Source organism: Camelus ferus, chromosome 14, assembly GCF_009834535.1.
Source record: "Camelus ferus isolate YT-003-E chromosome 14, BCGSAC_Cfer_1.0, whole genome shotgun sequence".
NCBI lineage: Eukaryota > Metazoa > Chordata > Mammalia > Artiodactyla > Camelidae > Camelus > Camelus ferus.
This window is the reverse complement of record NC_045709.1, coordinates 50176024-50200264: the sequence shown is the minus strand read 5'-3', so window position 1 is coordinate 50200264 and position 24241 is coordinate 50176024. Positions and strand designations below refer to the sequence as shown.

General features: G+C 38.9%; 1 protein-coding gene across 2 annotated transcripts; it reads right to left on the bottom strand.

Moving 5' to 3' along the window:
• Window positions 1-5773: 5773 nt before the first annotated feature.
• On the bottom strand, window positions 5774-23627 carry FBXL3 (F-box and leucine rich repeat protein 3). Of its 2 annotated transcripts, none has more exons than XM_032496857.1 (5): window positions 23060-23627; window positions 18566-18917; window positions 15633-15755; window positions 14585-14756; window positions 5774-8280 (listed from the first exon to the last, which is right to left on the bottom strand). In XM_032496857.1, exons 2-5 carry the CDS (start codon window positions 18914-18916, stop codon window positions 7637-7639), a joined length of 1290 nt encoding a protein of 429 aa, XP_032352748.1. In that variant the 5' UTR covers window position 18917; window positions 23060-23627; the 3' UTR covers window positions 5774-7636. The 2 variants fall into 2 exon arrangements, with proteins under 2 accessions (XP_032352748.1, XP_032352747.1); XM_032496856.1 differs by lacking the exon at window positions 23060-23627 and adding an exon at window positions 21792-21952.
• Between the last annotated feature and the right edge of the window lie 614 nt (window positions 23628-24241).

Genomic DNA, 24241 nt, shown 5'->3' with positions numbered 1-24241 from the left:
TTTTGTTTTTTTGGTGGGTAGGGTGTTAATTAGGTTTACTCACTTATTTATTTTTTAGAGAATGTAGTGGGGATTGAACCCAGGACCTCGTGTATGCTAAGCATACACACTTCCACTTGAGCTATACCCTCTATACCCTCCCCCTATAATGTCTTGTCTTATGTTTAAGTCTTTAAGCCATTTTGAGTTTATTTCTGTGTATGGTGTGAGGGAGTGTTCTAACTTCATTGATTTATATTCAGCTGTCCAGTTTTCCCAACACCATTTGCTGAAGAGACTGTCTTTACTCCATTATATATATTCTTGCCTCCTTTGTTGAAGGTTAATTGACCAAAAGTCTGTGCATTTATTTCTGGGCTCTCTGTTCTGTTCCATCAATTCCATTGATATGTTTTTTTGTGGATATGTCCTAAATACATCAACCAAGTCCAACTGCTCTGTTGTGTCATTTCGTATCTCCATTGTCTTACTGACTTTCTGTCTGGAGGATCTGTCCAATGATGTTAGTGGGGTGTTCAAGTCTCCCAATATTGTTTCCCATCAGTTTCTCCATTTATGTCTGTTGGTTTTTGTTTTATGTATTTAGGTGCTCCCATAATGGGTGCATATATATTTACAAGTGTAATATCCTCTTGTACTGCTCCTTTAATCATTATATAGTGTCCTTTTTCTATTTTACAGCCTTTCTCTTAAAGTCTGTTTTGCCTGATACGAGTATTGCTACTTCACTTTCCTGTCATTTCCATTTGCATGAAATACCTTTTTCCATCCTCTCACTTTCAATCTATGTGTGTCTTTCACCCTAAAGTGGGTCCTTGTTTTATTATTCAGTCTACCAGTCTGTATCTTTTGATGAAAGCATTTTGTCCATTGACATTTATGGTAATTATTGATAAATATGTGTTTATTGCCATTTTAAAGTTTATTTTCCAGTTGATTTGATGTTTCTTCTTTGTTTCTTTTTATTCCTTTTGTTTTTCTTTTAGTGGTTTGATCATTTTCTTTTGTATTGGCTTGGTTTCTTTTTGGTTTTTATGACTCTGTTGTATGTTTTTGATTTGTAGTTACCCTGTTTTTCAAGTATGTTATATACAAACTACTATATCTGTTTGCTTTAGACAGGTAGTCATATAGGCTCAGACACATCCTAAGAAGAATGAAGGGGAAAAAAAAGAAAAAAAAGTACATCTTCTTGCTCCTCTCTCCCACCTTTTATGATTTTGATGTCTTTTTTTTTTTTTTTTAATATCTTCATGTTTATTCTCTTGCAACTCACTGTAGTTATCGCATTTCCAGTTATGGTTTTCTCGTTTCTATAATTTCCTGGTTTTCTGTTTAGAGAAGACCTTTCAATTTCTTTTAGAATAGGTTTGGTATTGCTGAATTCTTTTTTTTTTTTTTTTTTTCTTCCTTATCTGTGACATTCTTTCTCTCTCCTTCTATTGTAAAGAATAGTCTTGCTGGATAGAGTATCCTAGGTTGCAACTTTTTCTCATTCAGGACTGACTATATGTTGCCACTTCCTTCTGGCCAGCAGTGTTTTTGTAGAGAAATCAGCTGAAAGCCTTATGGATGTTCCATTGTAACTAATTCTTTGTTTTTCTCTTGCTGCTTTTAGAATAATTGCTTTAACTTTGGCCCTCTTAATTATGTCTTGGTATAGGTCTGTTTGGTTTCTTCTTGTGGACCCTCTGTGCTTCCTGTACTTGGGTATCTGATTCCTTCTTTAGGTTTGGGAAGTTTCCAGTCATGATTTCTTCAAATACCTTTTCAGTCCCCTTTTTTCTTTCTTGTCCTTCTGAAACCCCTATTATGCATAGATTGGCACACTTTATATTATCCCATAGGTCCCTTTATTGCTTTCATTGGTTTTTACCTGCTTTTCTGTCTGCTGTTCTGATTGGGTGACTTCTGTTTTTCTGTCTTCTAAGTCACTTACTTGTTCCTTTGCAATATCTAGTCTGCTTTTGACTGCCTGTAGCTCAGCTCTTACCCCAGCAGTTGACTTTTCTGATTTTAATTGGCTCCTCTTCATATTTTCTAATTCCTTTTTATAGTATTCTGTATTTCTCTTAATAGTCTCTTTTTCCATCAGTGCTTTTATCACCTCGTTTTTGAACTCATGATCTAGTAGACTGTTGAGATCTATTTCATTGTTCTTTTAGGGGACTTCTCTTGTTCTTTTAATTGGGAGTGGTTCCTCTGCTGCTTCATTTTACTTATTTTTCTCTGACTCTATGGATTTAGGAGTATAAGTTAGCTACTGTGGTCTTAAAGGTTTTTGTTTTTTTGTTTTGAGGTGGCAGCGTTCCTTTGTAATCTCTGCTTATCTAGTAATTTTTTCGTGAGGGCTGTTTGTACTGTGGATGGTTGCCGTGTCTTTCGTCTGTGTGTGTTGGCTATTTTTTGGGGCTTTGTTGGCTTTGATTGGGGATGTGATTGGTGTTGTGAGTGACCAGAGTCTGCCCTGGTTGTTGTTGAGCAGAGCTTCCTTTTATGTTCTGTGGTTGTCACAGCCCTGGCAGGGACTGGGGTGCTCCTATTTTGGGAGGCTTCCAGACCTGTTTCTGAGCTGCGGTATGTCATATGCCAGGTTGGAGTGCTTCAGCTGGAAGAAGAGTCACTGCGTATTCCTCTGCAGGAGCCGCCCACCAGGAAGTACCTTCTGGTGGTGTCTGTCACTTGTTATGCGGGCTTACAAGGTACTCTTTGTTGATGCTGCCCTTGTCCCCGCCTCAGCCGTCGGAATGTCAGCCACCCCCTCTGTCAGCCAGTGAGTGGTCAGTCACACAACTGGATCTGTAGTGTGCCACAGGGTTAGGGCAGGACCACACCCTGTGTCCACATAAGATACCCGGCCCGCTGTTAATGCCAAGCCTGACTCTGCTGTGTGCTAGCATTCTGTTCATTGCTTGTTCATCTTTGAGGCTCAGGTCCACAAAGCACCAGAGGAGCAAACCCACCCCCTCTGCCTGGGACTGTAATCAAACCTTAGTGAAGTACTGGGCCCCTGGGTATGGATTCAGGTTTCAGCCCCTCCCTCTGGGAGCCTAGAACCAGGGTTGTGATGGCTATGACCGAGCCCCACCTCTCTTCTCTAGAGGAGGTGCCTTCCGACAATGCTGCTTCCAACAATGCTGCAGAGCATTGTGCTCTGGGCTAGTAAAGACAGCAGCTATGGCCTGGCTGGTTGTGCCCCTCCCCGACATGCACCAGTAGTTGCTTTTGGGAGAGGAGGGTGCAAGGTCCAAGGTGTTCTCTTCTGCACAGGCTCCCAGACATAGCCCACACCACACTCCCGCCCTCCAGGCTGCCTCCAGGCAGTCAGCCCCAGCTCTCTCCCCAGGCTCATCACCCAGCTCCACCAGCCCATCACGGCCCGCCCCTGCCGGCTTGTATTTAGGGTTGGAGAGCGCAGGGACCCCCATGCTGGTTTTTCTGTTCTTTCTGCCAAGCAACTGCTGCTTTCTCCTCTGAGCCTCGGAACCTCCCTTGGTGTTCCAGCTGACCAGCGTAAGGGCACATTTCCTCTTCTGCCACTCCCTCCCTCCTGCACCGATTTCTTTTTTAATACCAGTTTTTGTGAGAATCTTCTTGTGTTTCATAGTAAGAGATATTCTGTCAAAGTTCAGTAGGTGTTCTGTGCGAATTGATGGATTTGTAGATGGAATGTTCGATGTATTTGTGGGAGGGGGTTAGCTATGTGTCCTTTAATTCTGCTGTCTGTCACTGCTGTCTACGTTTGCCTCTTTCAGACTGCTAGTTGTCTTCAGAATAGATCACGGGAAGACTTGGGATCTTTCATTATCACCATCTAGTGGCTAAAATTGGGCAGTGCCAACTTCTATAAGATTCTTTTGAAAATTGTTCTGGAAAGACAGTATTTTGGATTTCCAGAAGTACATTGGGGTAATGAGCAAAAAATCCTGTGCCAAGTTTTGTGCTAACTGCAAATCACAGACTAGAGTCAGTATCTTGTAGTAAGTAGCCTATAATGAAAAAGAATATGAAAAGGAATATATGATGTACATGTATGACTTGTACATCAGAAATTGATACATTTTAAACTGACTATACTTCAATTAAAAAAAACTGTAAATCACAGAATTCAGTTCCACAGCAAAGACAAATGAGAACACCTGTACATGGAACCTGCATACTACAGCAAGAGTCTAGTAGTGACATTAAAAAGCATTCATAATTTTTCACTATTCCTAAGAATATTAATAAATGAAGAAATTCTATGAAAGTTAACATATAAACTCAAGTGACTGTAACACAGAGTGTATGGCATTCATTTAAGTAACTACTACTTAATTTATCAAACCTGTCAACTGTACTTACAAGATGAAGTAGGGATTTGGAATAGAGGTGATTCAAGAACAAGTTTTTTAAAATGGTAGTTGGGAAACCAAAACATGGCCAGGCAGGAATCTGCCAATTAAATTTTGCTGCCCTTTAACGACTGTGTAACTTAATTGTGATTTCTATTTTTGTTAATTTAACTTGTAAATGTATGTAATTTCCTCTAAGAGAAATCATTTTGTTGATGTGTGAATTATACTAAAGCTTTAGAATAAATATATCCTCACCCATTAATTCTGGTGCCCCGTACTAGTAAGTGTACCCACAAAGTGTCATCATTTGTAGGTACAGGAAATTAACTATTAAATATCTGGAACCCTCAATCAATACTGGCTCCTTATTAGAAATCAGAAAAAAATTTTGATCTTAGTAAGTTTCATCCAGTTTTATAATTGCTCTGGCAGTACTTAATGCATTTTCTGGGGCTGTATTTCCTTTATGAAGATGACTTTTTTTTTTTCAAGAAACTGTTGGCACTTTATAGAAAGAGCAGTGTTTCAAAACCACACACATGCTTTTCCCTATTCACAGACAAAGGCAAATGAGTTGGCTGAAGTCTGTTTCCCACATCTTCCTCATATTTACCCTTTACTGTCCAAATAGCACCCTGCCCCTCAGACCCTCTACATTTTCTCTCCCGTATTTAAAACAAGATAGGATGTTAATCATAAATTCTTTTACAGGACTGAGTATTCTAAGGATAAGCTCTTAATTCACTTTGAAGTAAAAGGCTTTTTTTTTTTTTATATATATCATATACGTCCTTCTTTAAAGGAAAGTTGGGTATCAGCAAGTAAGTAAAATTTTTCTGGCTGCTTGGAAACATTTATACCAGACCTACAATTAAACTAGAGCTGGAGTTTGTGCAGACAGTTCCCAGCTATGTATGGGGTAGAGATTACTTACAGCTTATTAAAGGACCTAGTTCAGGCCTGAGCCTTCTTCATACCAACCCCTCCATTCTAGTCTAAGCTTTCCCATAAATGTAAATTAATCTTCAGTCACACCTATTTTTTCTGGCAGGAAATACTGTAAAAATAGCCCAGATTACCAAGGTAAATCGAAGTTTGTTTATGGACGCTATTAAGACAGGAGATGAAAATAATTTCAATAGCTTAAAAACGATTCTGAATGTATGGATTTATATAAAGACATTACTCTCTAAAAAGGCTAGCTGGGTTCAAAGACCCTAAAATTTGGTTTCTAAAAAATGCTTTATAAATTCTTATTCTAAATGCCTAATCTTATATCTTAAAAAAGCCATCCTACCATAAATATTATTTAATATTAAACATTATATCCATCAAATATGGATTTGAAACTAAAACCAAAAATTTATTAAGTTGAACCTGTTTTAAAATCAGGTAAGTACATTTGTTTAGGTAGTTTTAAAAAACTAGTAATACAACAGCATTAGTAGGCATCTTTATTCTCAGATTGATAAAAGCATTTAACATATACTTTACAGTATAAACATATTAAGAGCTATGCATTTTGCTTATAAAGTGACTAAAAGTATTTCAAGCATTATATAATTCAATTTGTACAAAAAAGTAAATTTCCAAATAAAGCTTTGGTTAGTAGAACTGATTATGTACTGTCAACCCATTTTCCAAAGTTGTTCCAGGAAAAAAAAGCTTCATCCACAAACAGGTATTTCTTGTACAAGCAGAACATTTTACTATTCAGTAAGAGGGAGGAATATTACAATAATTGCTTTTGATTTCCACATCTGGATCAGCCTTTTTTCTATATATTTGTGGCCAGAATACCATCACTTTTGAAAACATAAATTATGTAGAAAATCACATTTTACTTTATTCTTAGGAAGGTAATCTATTTTAAAAACAGATTAGACCCATGAGACTCTTAGCTTCTGTATCTACCAAACTGCTTTCCAAGTTTCCAGCGTTAATATATTCCACTGGGGGTACGTCATTTCTGATCTCCCTTAGGAGGCTAATATCTGCCAGCACTAGTGCTAAGAATCAAATTTTATATAATATCTAAAAACTAAATATGGCCCAAAACTCAATGTTTTTTTTTTTTTTTACAGATTCTACAATGTATGGATTACCTTTATTCATATGAAAGTAATAAAAATACTACCTAACTTAAATAATATATCAGTTTAACCAAATTATCATAAAACTGCAGACATTTTTCTATTAAAGTTTTCCAGTCCACTGAGCAATATTTACTCAAAAATATGATTATGAACTTAAATATATACTCTTAAAATTACTATTTATGCTGAACTGTACACTGGTGCTCCTTTTATGATTTTTAAAAATTCTACTTATGTAACTATGTAATTCCAAAATGTAAAAATGAGCCATCACTAAAATTCACTGGAGACTAATATTCTTTCATGAAAACAATTTATGAACGGTTTAAAGTTCTACCGTTATTTCAATTTGGCTTTTTAAAATAGGTAAACTTCTCATTTCAATTATTGTACAATACTTCAAAACTAGTTTAACCAAAATGAACCCAAGGAGAATTGGTAAAGCATTCCTTACTTTACATATGATGCCCAAAGTGCCACATACATAGTAATGTGTCACAGAAAATAACTGATATAGTTTAGCAGATTATAGAGCAATCTGAAAGTTTATACAAAGCTAAACACTGCCTCCCTTCCATGTATTTTCTTTTAATTTGATCTTGGCTCTGTTCAGTATCCTTCTATAATAACCATCATATGACATTTATCAGCTTTCTTTAAGTGTTCCAATTAATTATATATACCTCTTTAAACAGCTTTGTAACATTTTAGAACAATCAATCTTTTTCATTAAATATGGTATACCCTACATTTTTCCCACAAAATGCTCACTTTCCTGAGCTATATTAAACACCTTATAACAGGTGTATGTATAACTGAAGACCCTAAAATGTCAAGTTTACATTTTTGAAAACTGCATAGAGAACCATAACAGTTTAGAAAACCTATTAGTACTCACTATATATTTTGCTTCCTTCAGACTGTAAAATGTTTAATCTTTATTACTAGTTATTACTTTCAGATCTGAATCACTTTTTTAAATCTTCTGAGATTTGACTGCTATTAGGCTGAAGAAACAGTTTTCTGACCAAAACTGGTCCATGGGTCTTCCAAAAAACAATCCTTATATACTCAATAAAGGTATCAAATTTCTGTGCCACAAAATAGTAGAATTACATCAGACCTACAAGAAATAAACTTACCATAATACAATATGCTAAAAGTTAAGGTGCTGTATTCATTATGTCCTACGTCATTTGGTCTTTACCAAGTGGGCATCATGTCTGGAAACCACACTCTGCCGAGGTGCTTAGACACTTCCCAATGAATCTGCTCCAGACTATACTTTTGGTCAGGAACTAGTACCTCTTCCATAATGGATAACTGAGACAGGCGGCCACCGCACATCTTCACAAACTCAACAAAGGCACTACAGGAGACCTCGCATTCCCCTAGTCCAATAGCTGACAAATTTTTGCAACGTTCTGCAATGCGAATTAATTCTTCATCAAGCGGCCGTAATCCGTTAGCACACACGACTAGTTCCACTAGCCTGGGGCATGTCATTCCCACACGGCCAAGCACATCTTTGCTTACTGATCTCCCAAAGTAAAGATGGGTGGCAGGTATTTCATACCGAAAGAATGGATCAAATTCCTCTTCATATAAAAAAAAATACATCACTAGGTTCACTTTGGGTGAATGTCTGATGAAAGCATCCCAGCTGCTCTTCTGAATAGTATGGAAGTGAGTCTGTCCAGGATTCTCACTGACCACATCTATGCGCAAATGTTCTAAGCGAACGTGTTTTTCAGAAGATAAAGCAAGCAGCAGTTCATCACTTAACAAGTGGTAATTCAGGGCCAGTTCACGTAAGCCGTGACACTGATCAGCTACACAAAGGATACCTTGGAAGAAAAAAAGACCTATTTATAGAGTTTTATTCAAGTTCATCATCTGTTCAAAAATTTAATCAAGTACATGTCCCACAACATAATTTTACTACACTTCCCTTACTTCAAAGCTACACAGCTTAAAATTTAGTTGAATTTGACTGAACCAGCAGAAAGTCACACACATTTAAAAATCTATTACTAAGTCTGTAAGAAAATGAGACCAATTCTAAATCCGATACCTTAAAAGAAATGAAAGTAACTTATCAATTCAGAAAAATCATAAGTTAGTAACTGTCATTTAAAAATATACCATGTCTAAGATTTATCCTAGTAATGCATGGACAATGTCATATTAAAAAAAATGATTACTAATACTAAATTTATAAGTTAGGCAAGAAAAATTACATGATCATTACAACAGAGGCTAAGACATTTTTTGAAATTCAAAACCTAATCCTAATTAAAACAATAAGGTAAAACCATATAAAATATGATTTATGTAACTAAATAAAAATTCGGAAGATTAAAAAGATTTCCATCAAATAAGCAAATAGTTTAACTGCTAATAATAATAATACAGTAAGCTTATCAAATTTCTAAGAAAAAAGTACCAAGATATCACTAGATAAATGAGGCAAAAGATAACTACTTAATTCACATTAATGGAAATATACATTATGACTTTTAGAGCTCTTTCATACTCAAAAAAGCAATTCCTTAAATAGTTCCTTATACTTAGGGCACTATGCTTCAAAACTGCCCAAAACCCCTAGCAGCACCAGCTTCTACCAAAGGTCAGTATCAGATCTCTGAAGTGGCCTAGTGTAAGAACTCTGCCCCAAAAAGACACCGTGATACTTGATAAATGACTCACTTAAACCATTTCTTTCCTGTATTTAGAAACAAGGATAGGAGTAACAAAACATACATCGTATTATCTACTACTTATTGTACAAGTATAATATGTCAGGTACTAGATATGCTATCCAACAAATACTCAAAAAAATCTAGAAAAATAATTTTCTATTTTGAAGTTGAGGCAGCTAGCTAAAGACAGCAAAGCTGGAATTTAAATAGACTGAATGACTTAAACGTTCATGCGCTCGCCTACTGCACATGAAGTGACAAGACCCAGGTCACCAATCAGCCGAAACTTTATTAGCAGAATACAGGCAACAGAATCAGTGAAGAGAGAAACTGAATCACCAGTATGAGTCACCAGAAGAGGGAGTTAAAAGACACCCGTGCTTTACTGTTTAGCCCCTGCAAAGTTTCTGTTCTCCACAAGGTACATGTATACACTTTGAAAATAAACTCTGATCATCCAAGGTAACCTGTACACATCTCTGTTCTTCACAATCTCATAAAGTCTGATATAAAAAGAAAACAAACACGTGGGAAACGGTAACCAAAGATGCAAATAAAAGAAACTTTGAATGTCATTTAGTAACTACTAAGACAGGTGTGGCTGGCATTAATTCTCAGATTGTCCCCAAGATTCCACACCTTAACCTCTGGGACCTGACAACGTGATAAGACGATCACTCCCATGATTATGTTATGCTATAGATAGCACAGTTAGCTTTAAAATAGATCATCCAGGTGATCCTAATCTAATCTCAAGAGCCCTATCAAAGCAGTTTTCCCTGGTTGGCTGCATAAGCTGCAGAAGTCAGATTCAGAGCTTCTCTGGCTAAGCAAGCAGGGACGCCCGCTAAGCCAAGCCTCCAGCTCTAACCCTATAAAACCAAGGTGCTAATAAATGGGTGATGGCTTAAGCTGCTAAACTTGTAGTTGTTATGCAGCAATAGAAAACTAACACACAGTTACAAGTGTTTAAATACTTAACGGAAAATAGTGACAAAGCTAAAACTGGTAAATTATTATTAACTCAGTAATAAAAAGACAAATAACCTAAATAAAACATAGGCAAAGGATCTGAGTAGACATCTCCCCAAGGAAGATATACAAATGGTGAGTAAGCATGTGAAAAGACATTTTGAGTCATCAAGAAAATACAAATCAAACTCACAGTAAGATACCAGTTCGTATTTACTAAGATGGCTATAATCACAAAGACAAATAGGGTTGATGACGATGTGGAAAAGTTGGAACTCTCATACACCGCTAGTGAAAGTATAAAATGGTGAGCTGCTTTGGAAACCAGTCTAGCAGTTCATCAAATGCTTAAACAGAGTTAACTATGATTCAGCAATTCCACTCCTAGTTATACATCCAAGAGAAAGTAAGCCATACATCCACACAAAAACTTGCATGTAATTTTCAAAGCAGCATTAATCATTGTAGACCAAAGGTGGAAACAACCCAAATATCCATCAACTGATCAACAGTTAAATGTGGTATTACCCATACAATGGAATATCATTTGTTAATAAAAGAAAATGAAATATTGATACATGCTACAACATGGACGAACCTCGAAAACATAATGCTAAGTGAAAGAAGCCAGTCACAAAGGACCACACATAATTCCATTTACCAGAACGTCAACAGCGTCATAATGTAGATCAGTGACTGCCTAGGGCTGGCTGGAATGAGGGTTTGGGGAGTGGTGACAGCTAAGAGGTACACTGTGTCTTTTTGGGATAGTAAAAGTGTTCTAAAACTGACTGCAGTGATGGAGATACTACTCTGTCAATACATTAAAAGTCAGGAAATTGTCAACAGTATGATATATGAATTATATTGCAATAAAGCTGTTAGAAAACTGGTATAGAAATCCATTGTTGGTGGTGTATGGTTCATAAAATTCATTTTGGAAAAAATACAGCAAGAAGCATAAAAAAAAATCCAAACCCTTTGACCTACTTCTCCCACTTCTTAATAATTTGCCCAGAGGAAGAAATTAACAGAAGCAAACTATCTGCCAAAATAGTTCACTTTTTAAATCACAGCAAATATGTGGAAACAAGTTATGTATTCAACCGTAGAAGAACTATGAGGCAAATGTTGGCTTATCAACAAGACAGAAAACTAAGTAGCTAAATGTTCATTAGTTCCGCTGATAATTAATGAGTGTCTTTTACGTTAACCTTTTGTGGTAGGATGTCAACAGGAACAAGATAGCCTTATCCTAACAGAAGCTAGCCAGCAGATAATTAAACAAGAATGCTCCTGGAGTCAGTAACAAGGGAATCAAGGAGGAATTTCCAGAACTAACACAGACCTACAGAATTAGAAAGACCAAGCTAGCGCAAAAGTGGAAAGGGAGAGTGAAAAGAATTTCCTGTGGGAACACTCAGACATGGAAGAAAACACAAGCGTTCTCAGAAATGAAGGGTGCTCAACACACAGTATGTAAGGCTGAAGTCCAAGAGACCAGGACCAGGCAACTATGGGACTTTGTCAGCCTCAGTAAGGAGTTTGGATCTCATCTAAAGTATAGTGAGAAGTTATGAAGCAAACTGGAGGGGGAAAAAAATCAGATTTATATTTGAGGAAGATTACTCTGGCTGTAGCATGGAAATCAAGTTAGAGAAGAGCAAAGCTGCATGTCAGGAAATCAGTTAAAAGGGTACTCACAAAGATTACAGGCCACACCAGAGTGAAGAAGAAAGGCAGACTATGTTAGTTTTGGCTGCTTAACAGAATACCACAGACTGAGTGGCTTTAACTATAAATATTTTTCTCAATTCTGGAGGCTTGAAGTCCGAGCTCAGGGTGCCAGAAATGCTGGGTTCTGGGTTCTGGCGAGGGCCAGAACTCTTCCTAGCTTGTGGATGGCCACCCTTCTTGCTGTGTCCTCACATGGCAGAAACAGAAACCAGATCATCTTTCCTATTCCTTCTTATAAGGACACTCATCCACCCTTATGACCCACTTACCTCCCAACCCACTTCCAAAGACCATTACACTGGGGGTTAGGGGTTCAACATGTGAACTGGGGCAGGGGGTGAGGGGTGGAGGAGACCACCACTAACATTCAGTCCACAGCATACAGATTCAAAGCATATTTCAGTGATGGACTCACTAGACATCAGTGACTAAAGAGATGTAGAAAGTAAGGGAAGGAGGAATCAAGGGTGTCTGTCAGGTCCTTGACAACCAAATGGGTGGTGCCATTTACTGAAACAGTAAAAAGGGAGAAGCAAGGGATTTCAATAGGGGGAAAACAAAGTTCATTAGTCTGAAGTACAAGTGAGACATTCTACAGGCAGTGGGCCACTGGCATCTCAACACAGCTCTGGAGCTTCAGAAACACTAAAAGTAGGAGGTGTTAACATACAGAACAAAACTGAAGCCACTGATGATGATGACACAGCCCACTGAGTTTACAGAGTAAAACAATAAAGAACCCAGTACAAAACACAGTGAAACACCAAAATTTAAGGAATAAAAAGAGAAACTAGCAAAGGAAACAGTAGGGACACTTAAGAGAGGAAGAGTGAAAATCAGTAACAGTAACTAATGTCAAATGATGCTTAGAGGTCCAGTAATATAGACAATTATAAGGACTACATGAAATGGGAAAAAAGCTTGATAAAAATGTTTCGTGAAGAAAGCAGAATAGAAAATAGTCCTTAATTTCAACTTAGAGAAAGACACTGTCTAAATATGCAAAATATGGATGGAAAGAAAATACACAAGTTATTTCAAATAAAAATTCTGTATGTTTATACTCCTAAATTAAAAAGTATTACAAGTGCTCTTTTTCTTCCCTTCCTAAACAACTAGTCTGGAAACCATTAAAGCTTGGTAAGACCAAACAAGCTCATACTGTACTGAGAATTGATGTAGATATTTAACAAAAATAGATGAACATGGGCTGTCCCAGAATGACCGCACAGTTTCACAGAGAAACCAGAGACCCAAAGGCTCCCATACAGTGTGGTTAAGTGCTGCAGGTTACATTCAGAATGCTATGGAAACAGCAGGTGGGGGTCTAAACCAGAGAGGAGGAAACAGGAACAAAATCAGAACACGAACTGAATTTTGAAGGCCGGATTGGAGTTAGCCAGATGAAGTGAAAAAAAAATTTTTTAAGGTGTTCCACAAGATACAGTGTACTGACCTTACACATGTACAAAGAACTGTCATTACACAGGGCTCAAATAAAAGCTGCACGTGAATGAAAAGCAAACAAGATTACAGAGACAGGTAGAGGTCAGGACACAAAGAACTTTGGACCCCATGAAGCTATGAAATATGGACCTTACTCATAGGAAACCTATACAGTAGATGGTAAACTGTGACCAAGGTCACAGAAGAAGGAACTGCAAAACCCATTCTTCTTAACTTCTATTTCATTTAAATTATCACCTTCAGTGATGATTTAGAAGTGGCAGAAAAAATTAGGAAAGTACTGCAACAGACCTTGCCATTGCCATCACCAGCCCCTCCGTGTGGGAGACGTGGGAGGACAGCAAGTGCTCTCCATCCTAGAGGGAATCATTCTCTTGGGGAAAGGCCAGGCTTCAGTTACGGTGACAAGGTGGGAAATGTTTTGTAAAGAGATCAAAACAGGTCTCCCAAATAATACAGCCAGAGTGTTGGGAGGGTGAATCAGGAGTAAGGCATCAGACCAAGACAAAGTATGGGGTTTATACTTGTTCCACAATACAAACCACTTGGGGGAGGGGATAGGTCAAGCAGTAGAGCGCATGCTTAGCAAGCATGAGGTCCTGGGTTCAATCCCCAGTACCTCCTCTAAAAAAATAAATAAAAAATAAATAAACCTGATTACCTACCCCCGCCAAAAAAAAAAAAAAAAAAATACAAACCACTTGGAGGCTAAATGATCTCAAACTGAGTACTGTAGTAATACTTAGAAAATTCTGTATGAGAAGCTGGAAAGAGCTTTTGTAACGCTACTCCTCCATTTGATGGGCTCTTAGCTCCAAAATTCAACTTAGAAACAGCATTATCTTGCAAAATGTAAGGCAACGACTTCAGCACAACTATTCTCCCTCTACATAGTCAGAAAAAAGCAACTGTGAGGTTGCTCTGACTCAAAACCTACCCTGTTAGCTCAGCCACAATTAGAGAAAATTCTATTTTACCGAAAGGGGCACCTCAGGCAGACTGCACAGGTGTCATTCATTTTTTAAATTTATGCATTTTCTAGCACAGGCTGGACATAAATTGCCAAATAAGATTAGAAAATAAATTGAAAGTAAGTGTCTAGACTAGGAATGCTACAAAATTTACACTATTGTATTATGACATCAAAAACATTTTATGGAATAGGAAATAATCCTATTAACCCACCTTCAAAGTTAATGATCATAGTTCCCCCTACTTTGATAAATACATCAATACATTTTACTAAAATTAGCTGGCAAAAACTGCAACATACCTGCTGGAGAGACGTGAGGACAGCTGCTCATCTTCAGCAGCTTGAGTGTATCACTGTTGTTGGCCACTAGTACTTTGAGGGATGGATCATCTACTGGGGTGTCATCTATCTTAAGTGAGGACAAGGATTTGGAGTTTACAAACACAACTGTCAGTGCAGAGATAAAGTGAGACTGAAAAGCGAAAAAAAAAAAAAGTTTCAGTTTTTACAAATGAGAATTGACGGGTTTTCATATAAGCAATTTGCAAAAACGCATTACTGGGAAGCGCTGCAACAGCGCAGCACCTGAAGGGAGGGCTGCCTGTACTCCCTCCTGAATCATCCTATCAGTTGAACAGTTAGGTGTTTAAAGGCATGCCTGTATTTGAGCTCTGAAAAAACTTTACAAATTATTGCTGGATACTAACCTACTGAACGTTAGCGAACATACTCGGGGGCTTTATCAGTTGCCTTTTTAAAAACCACATACTTATTTTTTTTATTTTAAGAGAATAGTTATTAGACTATCTCTAATGACATGCAGGATCATGTTAGAACATATATAGAAATATAAATAGTTAACTCTTCACCAAAGAAGTTTTCTGTAAGTAAAATCTGTAAATTAATCCAAGCTGTACCAACTCTGCTGAAGAATAAACCTTTATACACTCACCAGAAGATATTACAAGCAGGCTATACCTGCTCTCAATACTGGCACTGTTTACTTTTCTTTGATTATAATTTCACCAATTTGCTCTGAAAGTCCAAAACGGAGCATGTATCCTGTCCTTTTTCTAATATACTTATTTCTCAATTTTAGTCAGTCTCTTTTAGTACTTCCTACAGAATCCTCTGCAAATTCATTCATTTAACATTACCCATAAGAAGCACAAGGTGATGGAAAAAAAGAAAAGCTCTCTAAAAAATCACATAACTTAACATTCTAAACAGGCACTGGTTTTCCATTCTATATAGTACTTTTCTCATACCCTCACTATCAGTGCAAGAAGTGGGTAAGGGTTCCACTGGATTTCTCATTAACAGCTAATAAAACAAAACCAGCAGATACCTTTGGTAAATCCATAAAGCTTGGCCGAGCAGTTGAAATAAGTCCAAGTGTTTTTAAAGAGCAATTCACAAGCTGTGATAATATATCACAAGCTGCTTCAGCTGACTCTTTGCTGCTGTCCACCTGGGAAAATACAACATCCTTTATGCATGCATACGGTCACATTTCTCTGTGTATTTTTTAACTTCAAAAAGGCAGGAAACACAGTCATTAGTTTATTCCATTATAATTTAAAGATTTAATATTTATCCTTTCAATCAACTACCCTTACATATGATGTCGGCCTTTTCTGAATCCCCCTGAAAAACTGTAAGGGCAATTATCAAGACTTAACTTTCATTATGATAGGTTATATATTTAATGTTGAAAGGACTTGGCTTTTAAGCTTATTTATTTCAAGCCTGACTATATAACCTAATGGAAACATGAATTTATAATCTTTGAAAAATAATTCTGTATTTGATAGTGGATCAGATCAGAAGGTACAGTGTCTATGGTACAAATGTTTCAAAATAAACCGAACAAATATTTCTCCAGAAGGTTCAGGTGAATCACAACCTGGTACTTCACCATCAACGTTATTAATAGAAAGATGAATGTGAAGTAAAATGAGGGCCTCCAACTAGTCAAGCATGAAAATTGGAACCAAATGAGAAGTGGCTGTACTTCTTCTGCAGAGACATTTCCTAGGGGAAGGGTAATATGGCCAAAACACCCTTAAGGAGTTAAGAGGGAGCTCGTCTATCAAAAAGGAAGTTGTTCCCTGGGCTAAAAGGCATCTTTAACAAAGTTGTTAAAAACAGTATCATCACTTTAACTTCCAGATTGATGTACATTACCTTAACCCCAAAATGTTCTGAGGAACTTGTAATACGGATGTACTGACTTATATTACAGTTTCAGAGCTATTTATAACATTACCCTTAGGCTAAGTTTCTCGACACCAGTGGTTCTTTTGAGAACTGCTGTGGTTCCGGGTCAGCAGCACTGACAATATCTGGGAATTTGTCAGAAATGCAGATTCTCATGCTCAATTCAGACCACCTGAATCAGAAACTCTGGGGCTGACACCCAGCAATCTTTGCTTTAATAAGCACCCTAGGAGTTTCTGATGCACATAAACTTTGGGAACCACTGTTCTACACTAATAACTCCGATTACAAGCCTCTTTGGCCTATAGTCAGTGATGAGTTAAACACAAATATTATCAGGAGAGCCCAGAAGAACTCTGGGATGTGGCTCTTTCTGCAAATGAGAAATTATTTCCTCGGAAAATATACAATCTCTAATAAACATGTTCAAACTTAAAGGACAAATGGTTTTGTGAAGGTCATACAAGTTGGATACAGCTGAATTGTGTCACAGGCTAACTGACCCAGCCAATCCACCAATTGGAATTGGCCTTTAGACCTAAGAGATTAATGCATCAGTCATCTTTTTATAGGATTTACCATTAGAACACTCAGACAACTCAAAGATGACTGAAACCAAAGGGGAAGGCTCTTCAGGTTTCCTCATGGGCAGGTGGGAGAGGGACAATACGTGAGGGTTGCCACATATACAAGACGTCCAATGGGACATATTTATACTAAAAATTATCCACTGATTATCTGAAATTCAAATTTAACTAGGCATCCTGTGTTTTTATTTGCTAAACCTAGCAATCCTACACTCAGTGTCCCAAGTGCCTTTCTTCATGTTTTCTGGGAAAAGGGCCATAATACACCCAGCCATTCCTCAGCTTTCTCCTGGACACATACAGGAGAATAAACAGGTAATCTCCATAAAAGAAGGAAGGATGGTCTTGGAAGCAGACAAGACTTCAGTTTTGGCAAGGATCTCTGGGTTAAGAGACACTGTTTTATCTGGGTTTAACTTGGCCTGTTTAACAACAGCTACATATGGGGAAATCAGCTTTTCACGTGTTACTTTTTAACAATGATTATCAGGTGTGTTAAGGATTTAGTAAACATGCCCACATTTCATTATTCATCCTCAAAACAAAACATTCCAAGCTTCTGTACTCATACAAACCACTGTCATTCCTTAAACTATTCTGACATCTCAAAAAAATCACCCCACTTCATTTATCTCACCACTGCCTGCCTAACTTCCAACACGTCCCTGCTGGCAATGAAAAGAAACAAAAATAGCTCTCCTTGGCATTCTTCCATGTACCTTTTAAAATTTCTCTCTAAAATACACACACCTAAACCTTTTACATAAAGTTTCTATATCTCCTTTTTCTTTAAAGACCTCATATTACAAAGCCAGCAATAAGAAAAATTTAGTCCCTATTAGATAAAAATAGCAATTAAGTTTTAGTCAAAATCTCCACATTTCAATTTTATTGTATATTTCTTTTGCCTCAGATTTGTTCATAATTCAATATGACAGCTTTGGTATATGATTTATGTTTACTTAACAGTTGCTTCTGCCTTTTTTTGGCAAGCCAGCTGTAGTTTTATTTATATTATATTGTGAGCTAATAAGTGCTTTTTAACAAAGGAGAGAATTTTTTTTTACTTTTTATTTGTATTGAAGTATAGTTGATTTATGACGTGTTGATTTCTGGTGTACAGCACAGTGATTCATTTACGTGTGTGTGTGTGTATACATATATATATGTATGTATATTTCTTTTCATATTCTTTTTCATTATAAGCTATTACAAGGGACTGAATATAGTTCCCTGTGCTATACAGTAGGACCTTGTGCTTCTGCTCTTTTAAGAAATCATTAAAATTCATAATAAAATGGAATAATTCAGCTCAATATAGTTATCTGTGACAGCTTCTAAGGTACACAATCTAAATCTTGAAGTACTTTCCCTAAAAATGCAACAGTTTAAAGGCATGAGAAGATGTACTGGTTTAGAACACAAAAATCACTAAATATGCTTCATTTTTAAAAAGAAGGATTTAAAGTATTACCTTGAAGCTGACATACTGTAGATGGTTTGAATGTCTTTTAATAATCTGTTTGATCAGCTCTGGATGTGTAGCTTTCAAATAAGATGTAGCTGGCTGATTCAGTTCAAATTCAAAACATCTCCACAAGTCAGGCATGTGAAATACCTGGTTCCAGTTGCGGCAAACTTGGGAAGCATGAGCCCGGTCAAGAAGAGGCAAATACTTAAATACCTGGAGAACAATGTCCTGAAGGAGATTACCCCAGTCACAAGTCTGTGAATGCTCACTTGCAGTCCTCAGTTTCTTGGATTTCTCTGCAGTATCTTCTCCTGATGAATTATGGTCACTATCTCTTCCTATTCCTCGTTTCATCCTATGCAGAAAAATGCATCATTTTTTTTCATATTTAACTTTTCAACAGAAATAAATCCAAAGTTCACTGTGATATGTATATATATATTTATAAAAGCAAACACAAACATGCAGGCAGAACTGAACCACTAATTCAAGACTATCAAAAAAATATATAATGAAAAATGCCACTAGAGACCAACTGTCGTTTTACTAACTTAATCTTGGGCAGGTGTTTTTAAATATTTGTATTTGTACTGTATTATTTGGGAAAGAAGTTTATCATAATTTTGAAACTAAACCAAGAGTTTGTATTTCAAAAATTGTTGTCAACTAAAAATAATATAAAAGAGAACCTACAGTGACTCTCAAGATTTCTTAAAAGTCACCAAGGATGCCTACTATATTTGAGTTCCTGAGTTCAAGGCAGGAAGAGAACCAGGAACCTCCAGAAAGGATCAGAATTAAGTAGCCAATAGATATTTCTACACTGAGTAGCCTGTGACATTTGTTACTGCCAGACCCAGTTTCTGCTTAAAATGAGCAAATTCATCCCTCCAGTGCAGTTTGGTCTGGAATGTGTTTTCTTCTTCAACACACTACTTGCTATTGCAATGTTTTATCTAAGTTGTATTTCTGAATGATAGGTATGTGTTTATTCTATGTATTTGTATTACCTTCATTCTATTGTTTGCCTGAGAATAGCTCTGCTGTTGTTGCAAAATAGTAGTGTGGTTAAAAAGAATGGGTTCTGGAATCAAGCTTCCTGGGCTTAATTCCCAGCTCCCTCACTAGTTATGTGGCATTGAACTAAAATTACTTAAACTTCCTGTGCTTCAGTTTGTAAAATGGGGCTATCAGAAACACACAGAGGCCCTTGTGAAGAATTAAGCAGTATTAGGGCTTTTAAAAGGAGATACCAATGATGGTGGAACTCAGGTACAGGAAAGCAGTCCAGTATTAAAGACATTCAAGTGCAAGACATAGTAGAAACAGGTTACCAACCAGAAGGCAAAGAATGATCCTAGTTTTCTTTTAAAATGGAAGTGTGTGTGAAAGTGAGTATGAAAACACAAGCTCATGTATGAGAAACACACACTGGAAACAGATGCACCACATTAACATAGTAACTGTAATAGTGGGATTATATCATACAGTATTATGATAACAGTGGGATGATAACAACAGTGGTAGAATTACAGGTGAATTTTTTTTTTTTTGCCGATATGCTTCTCTGTATTTCACACATTTCTTTTAATGTCAATGAATTACGCTATCATCAGATTAAAAAAAGTCTTGTTTTGATTGATTTGGAAAAATAAGCATTGCAGGCGCTGCAGAGGACCTGCAGAGCACTTGGTTTAGAACCTGCAGTACTTTGTCTCTGGAGAGCAGCTCCGGCAGGGAATGGTTTGATTTACAGTTACAGCTTTTTTCTTTGCAAAGGATGGCCTGGGGCTCTGACTCCCTTCGGGCACATGAACATGTAAGAATTGATTCCTGCGTGGGACAAATGCTGCACACATGTGTGGCTCTTAACCAAGTATGTCTCTGCAGACTCTCTACCTAGCAGCAAGCAAGACTTGTGAAGGAGGACTGGGAGCTGGAGGAAAATGGCAGAGGACCCTGGTTTTCATAACATTAAAGTCAGCCCAGGAGGTCTTAGTATCTGTGCGATAAATTAAACTGCCTATTCCCCAATGCTCCTACTTCCAACCATGAGTTAAGGGAAGTAAATGATGTATATACAATTGAGCAGGGGGAGAGGAAGGGAGAAAACAGAATGACAGAGGTGATGGCAAGAGGGTAGTTTTATGGAAGACAAACTTACCTGTGAATCTAAGAATACATGTTTTAAAATGTGTTTAGAGAAAAGGTAATAAAATCTACAATGTCATCTTAGATGTAAAAAAACAAAAACAAAAACAAAAAACCTCTCCTAGAAATGTTCTACTAGGGGTTCAGATAACTGTCATTATGACCCATTTTTTTCCGCTTTAACTTATCCTGAAGGCTTACTTTAATTTTAGCATATAAAATTTGGGTCAAAGAACAAAGAGTTTGCTACCTAGGGCTTCTAATTTCTCTTCTATCTAACACTACTCAGAATTTCAAGATACAGAGATTGAAAAAAGAATGAAGTCCTCTTTATAATTTCTACTCATTACAGAATGCAGATCTTCTGTTTCTGGAGAAAAGGCTTCTAAAACCAGAACTATTCAACTTAGAGATGTAATGACTCATTTTTGAAGTACATGGCCAGAAATAAAGTATATAAACAAAAATGAGTCTTATTCACACAGTTATCTTTGTTAATACTTTGCTGAGCCTAACAACAGACACTTTCTTTTGTCTATTGCAGCCCTGTTTTAAATAAAGTGTATTTCAATACCTTTCCAAGTTGAGGGGAGAAAAAAGTCGACATATTAAAAAGAAGTATCCAACACTGAAGAATGGTTATCTCTTGATCTAGATATATGACTATACAATCAGGAAACTATATTTTAAGTACTTACTAGTTTACAAATAACTGAACAAAATTCTGTAAATTGTCATATATAACCTTAGTATGTCAAAATTACAGTATATTAAGCAATAGGAAAAATGTAAGACCACACGCCAATAAAAATGGTCTCTGTATTATCCTTATTTATGCATAAAAATAGAAGAGCATAGTGGGCACCTAAGAAACATTTTCAATGTCAAACTTTTTTTCCAAGATGATCTCATTTATTCATGCAAAAATTTACCTTGCTTTCAAGAGTATTTAATTAAATCTATTTACACATGAAACTGCTATAGAGAAAGGTAAACATTTCAGAGCATCCACCAGTCTGCAAAGAATTTACTTTAATGGACTATTCATCTACTTTGTCAAAGTGAAGACACCTCTTACATTTGAACAGGAGTACAGAGAACGATTAACGTCTCTGAGACTTTGTAGAGCACCAAAACTAGGCCTCTTTCCGCAGTTCACTTCAAACTGCAACTTCTCCAGGCCCCAAATCATCTACGCAACTTAGGCCACTCAAAGCATTTGGTGAGGGACTGATATTCCTACAAAGCGTCAAAAAGCAAACTAATAAGGAAAGATTCCAGACTGACTGAGCAGCACAGGGAGCTACAGAATTAGTTCTTCACATTTCCATACATTCTGAAAGGAGCAGTCAACTTGGTCACCATATGAAGAGTCGAAGACTACTTTTAGTACTCTGTGCTGTGGTCATTTTAAAAGCCTCTTTGTATTTAGCTGTAAAAAGCCTGTTTTGGCATCACAGTTCCTTTCCATTTATGTCCTGCTTTGACTAGTAACAAAATTAATGCGCATTCGCTGGCTGGAGTACAAGACTAAAACAGGGGAAGAGATTAGCCCTCAGAACTAGACGGTAGCACAGGGTGGTGGTGAAAATTTGTTTAGCAGTCATTTGTAGTTAAGTGCGAGTCGATGGCATTTGTATAAATATTTCAGAGGTGTTAGAAAAAAGACTCCAATTAAAAGATCTGGGCCATTCGATTCGGCATCACCAGCAAAATAACAGTAGTCATCTCATTTCTTAGCTTGAAGATGCAGGCCAATCATTTGATTACCTGCTACCTGATCCTTGTCTGCAACCCCACCTCAAAGGACTGCTCTCGCCGAAAACAGGCGCGAGGCTGCACATCCAAGTTGACCAAGTTTTCCACTTGCTACACGGCCGGGACGTCCCCTCCTCCCTGCGCCACCTCCACGGACTGGCTTTCCCTGACACTTCCCCTGCGCCCTACTCTGGGCAGTCTGTTTGCGCCTGGTTACTCAAGCTACGTGTAGGGCCCCAGCTGACACGGGGAAGAGCCTGGAAGAGCCCCACCAGCCCGCACTCAGGGTAACCAAGCGGGACGCCGGGCGCGGCGGTGTGGCGGGGAGGCTGCACGCGGCCCCCGCGCACGCTCCACGCCTTGTTGACATGTTTGGAAGCAGGCACAGCGGGGCAACGCCCCCGAGCAGGCTCCGCGGTCCGGGCGCCCCGCCTAGCGCCCAGCCCGGCGCTCCCGAGGGGCGTCCCCCGCCCGCCACCCCGCGTCCCACGCCCGCCCTGCCAGCCCCGCCGCCCGCCAAGGTCCACGACCCTCCCCTGCCCCGCCGCCTCCGCAGCGAGGTTCCAGTCCCCAAACCCCGGCCGTTACCTGCTGTCGGGGGCGGCTTCCCCCCCACACCACCCAGGGCTCCGGGGGCAGCTGGTCCTGCGGCTCTCACATGAGGCTGCCGAGGCCCCGCGCCTCGCGCTCCCGCCGCCGCTGCCCCCCGCGCTCCGCCCGCATCCGAGGCGCTGGTCCCACGGCGGGCGCCAACGCGGCTCCACGTCCGCGGCTCCGGCTGCCCAGGGAGAAGCTTTCCTTCTCAGTCCCGCGCCGTCCTCGTCCTTCTCCCGGGACCCCTGGTCGCCGCGAGAGGCACCTTCAGGGAGCTGCCGCCACCGCGTAGGCCCCTTCCGCCGCAGCCCAGGCACCCAACCCAAAATGGCGCCCGGGCTCGCGGCCGCGCGCTTCCCCGGCGCGCCTCCCCCGAGGGGGGCGGGCGCGTGCCCGCCGCGGCGCGTCCCGGGAGGACGGGGGCGGGGGGAACGGTGGAAGCGTGCGGGGTGAAGGGGAGAGGGTCGCGCCCACGCGGGAGTGCTTGCCGCCCCGCGCGGCTGGGGGCGTTGCCTCCTGGTTCCAGAAGTGTCGGCCGCCTTCCTCCCGAGAGTTGACCGCGGCTTTTAGGGAGTTTTTCGTCCTGAAGCCGAAGGTGGGAGGGCTGGAGGCAGCTAGATGCCTAAGGGACTCTGGTGGAAGTGGAAAGTTTAGGGAGGTGGAGCAGCGAGAGAAAAGCAGGCAGCGTCTCCGCAGCTAGTTCCGGGCCGAGGGATAAACAGTAGCAGCTGTCGCGGACATACCTCCGCGCGTGGGCGGGGCCTCGGATGGCCACGCCTTATCCACGTAACCCTAGGGGTAAAGCACAGCTCTAATAATACACACCGTATAGACCGTGGCAGGTGTACGGTACTCATATACGTCATGTATCCATAAGGTGTTTTTAAAAACTGCGAGGAATTATACAGCCGAATGGTGACTATTAATGCCGGGGTTACAGGTGATTTTTATATTTAAGATCTTTATATTTTCCAATTTTCCTAAAAACAGTTTTTTTGTCATCAGAGTTATTACTGTTTAAAAATCGCCTTTATAAAATAGGTAGACTCCTGAAATTTGTAAATAGCTTTCTGAAGCACAATGAGGAACGTGTAAAGGAGTAGGTGGCTATTTAAAAGAAAACCTTTGGTGAAGCCTTTTGTAAATCAAGGCATCTTTGTGTGTAACTGATACCTA

Coding starts and splice junctions, on each gene's coding strand:
- FBXL3 (XM_032496856.1), bottom strand. Junction 15,756..18,565: donor TACAGTATGTCAGCTTCAAG/GTAATACTTTAA, acceptor GTATTTTCCCAG/GTGGACAGCAGCAAAGAGTC. Junction 8,281..14,584: donor TCCTCACGTCTCTCCAGCAG/GTATGTTGCAGT, acceptor TTTTCTTCCAAG/GTATCCTTTGTGTAGCTGAT.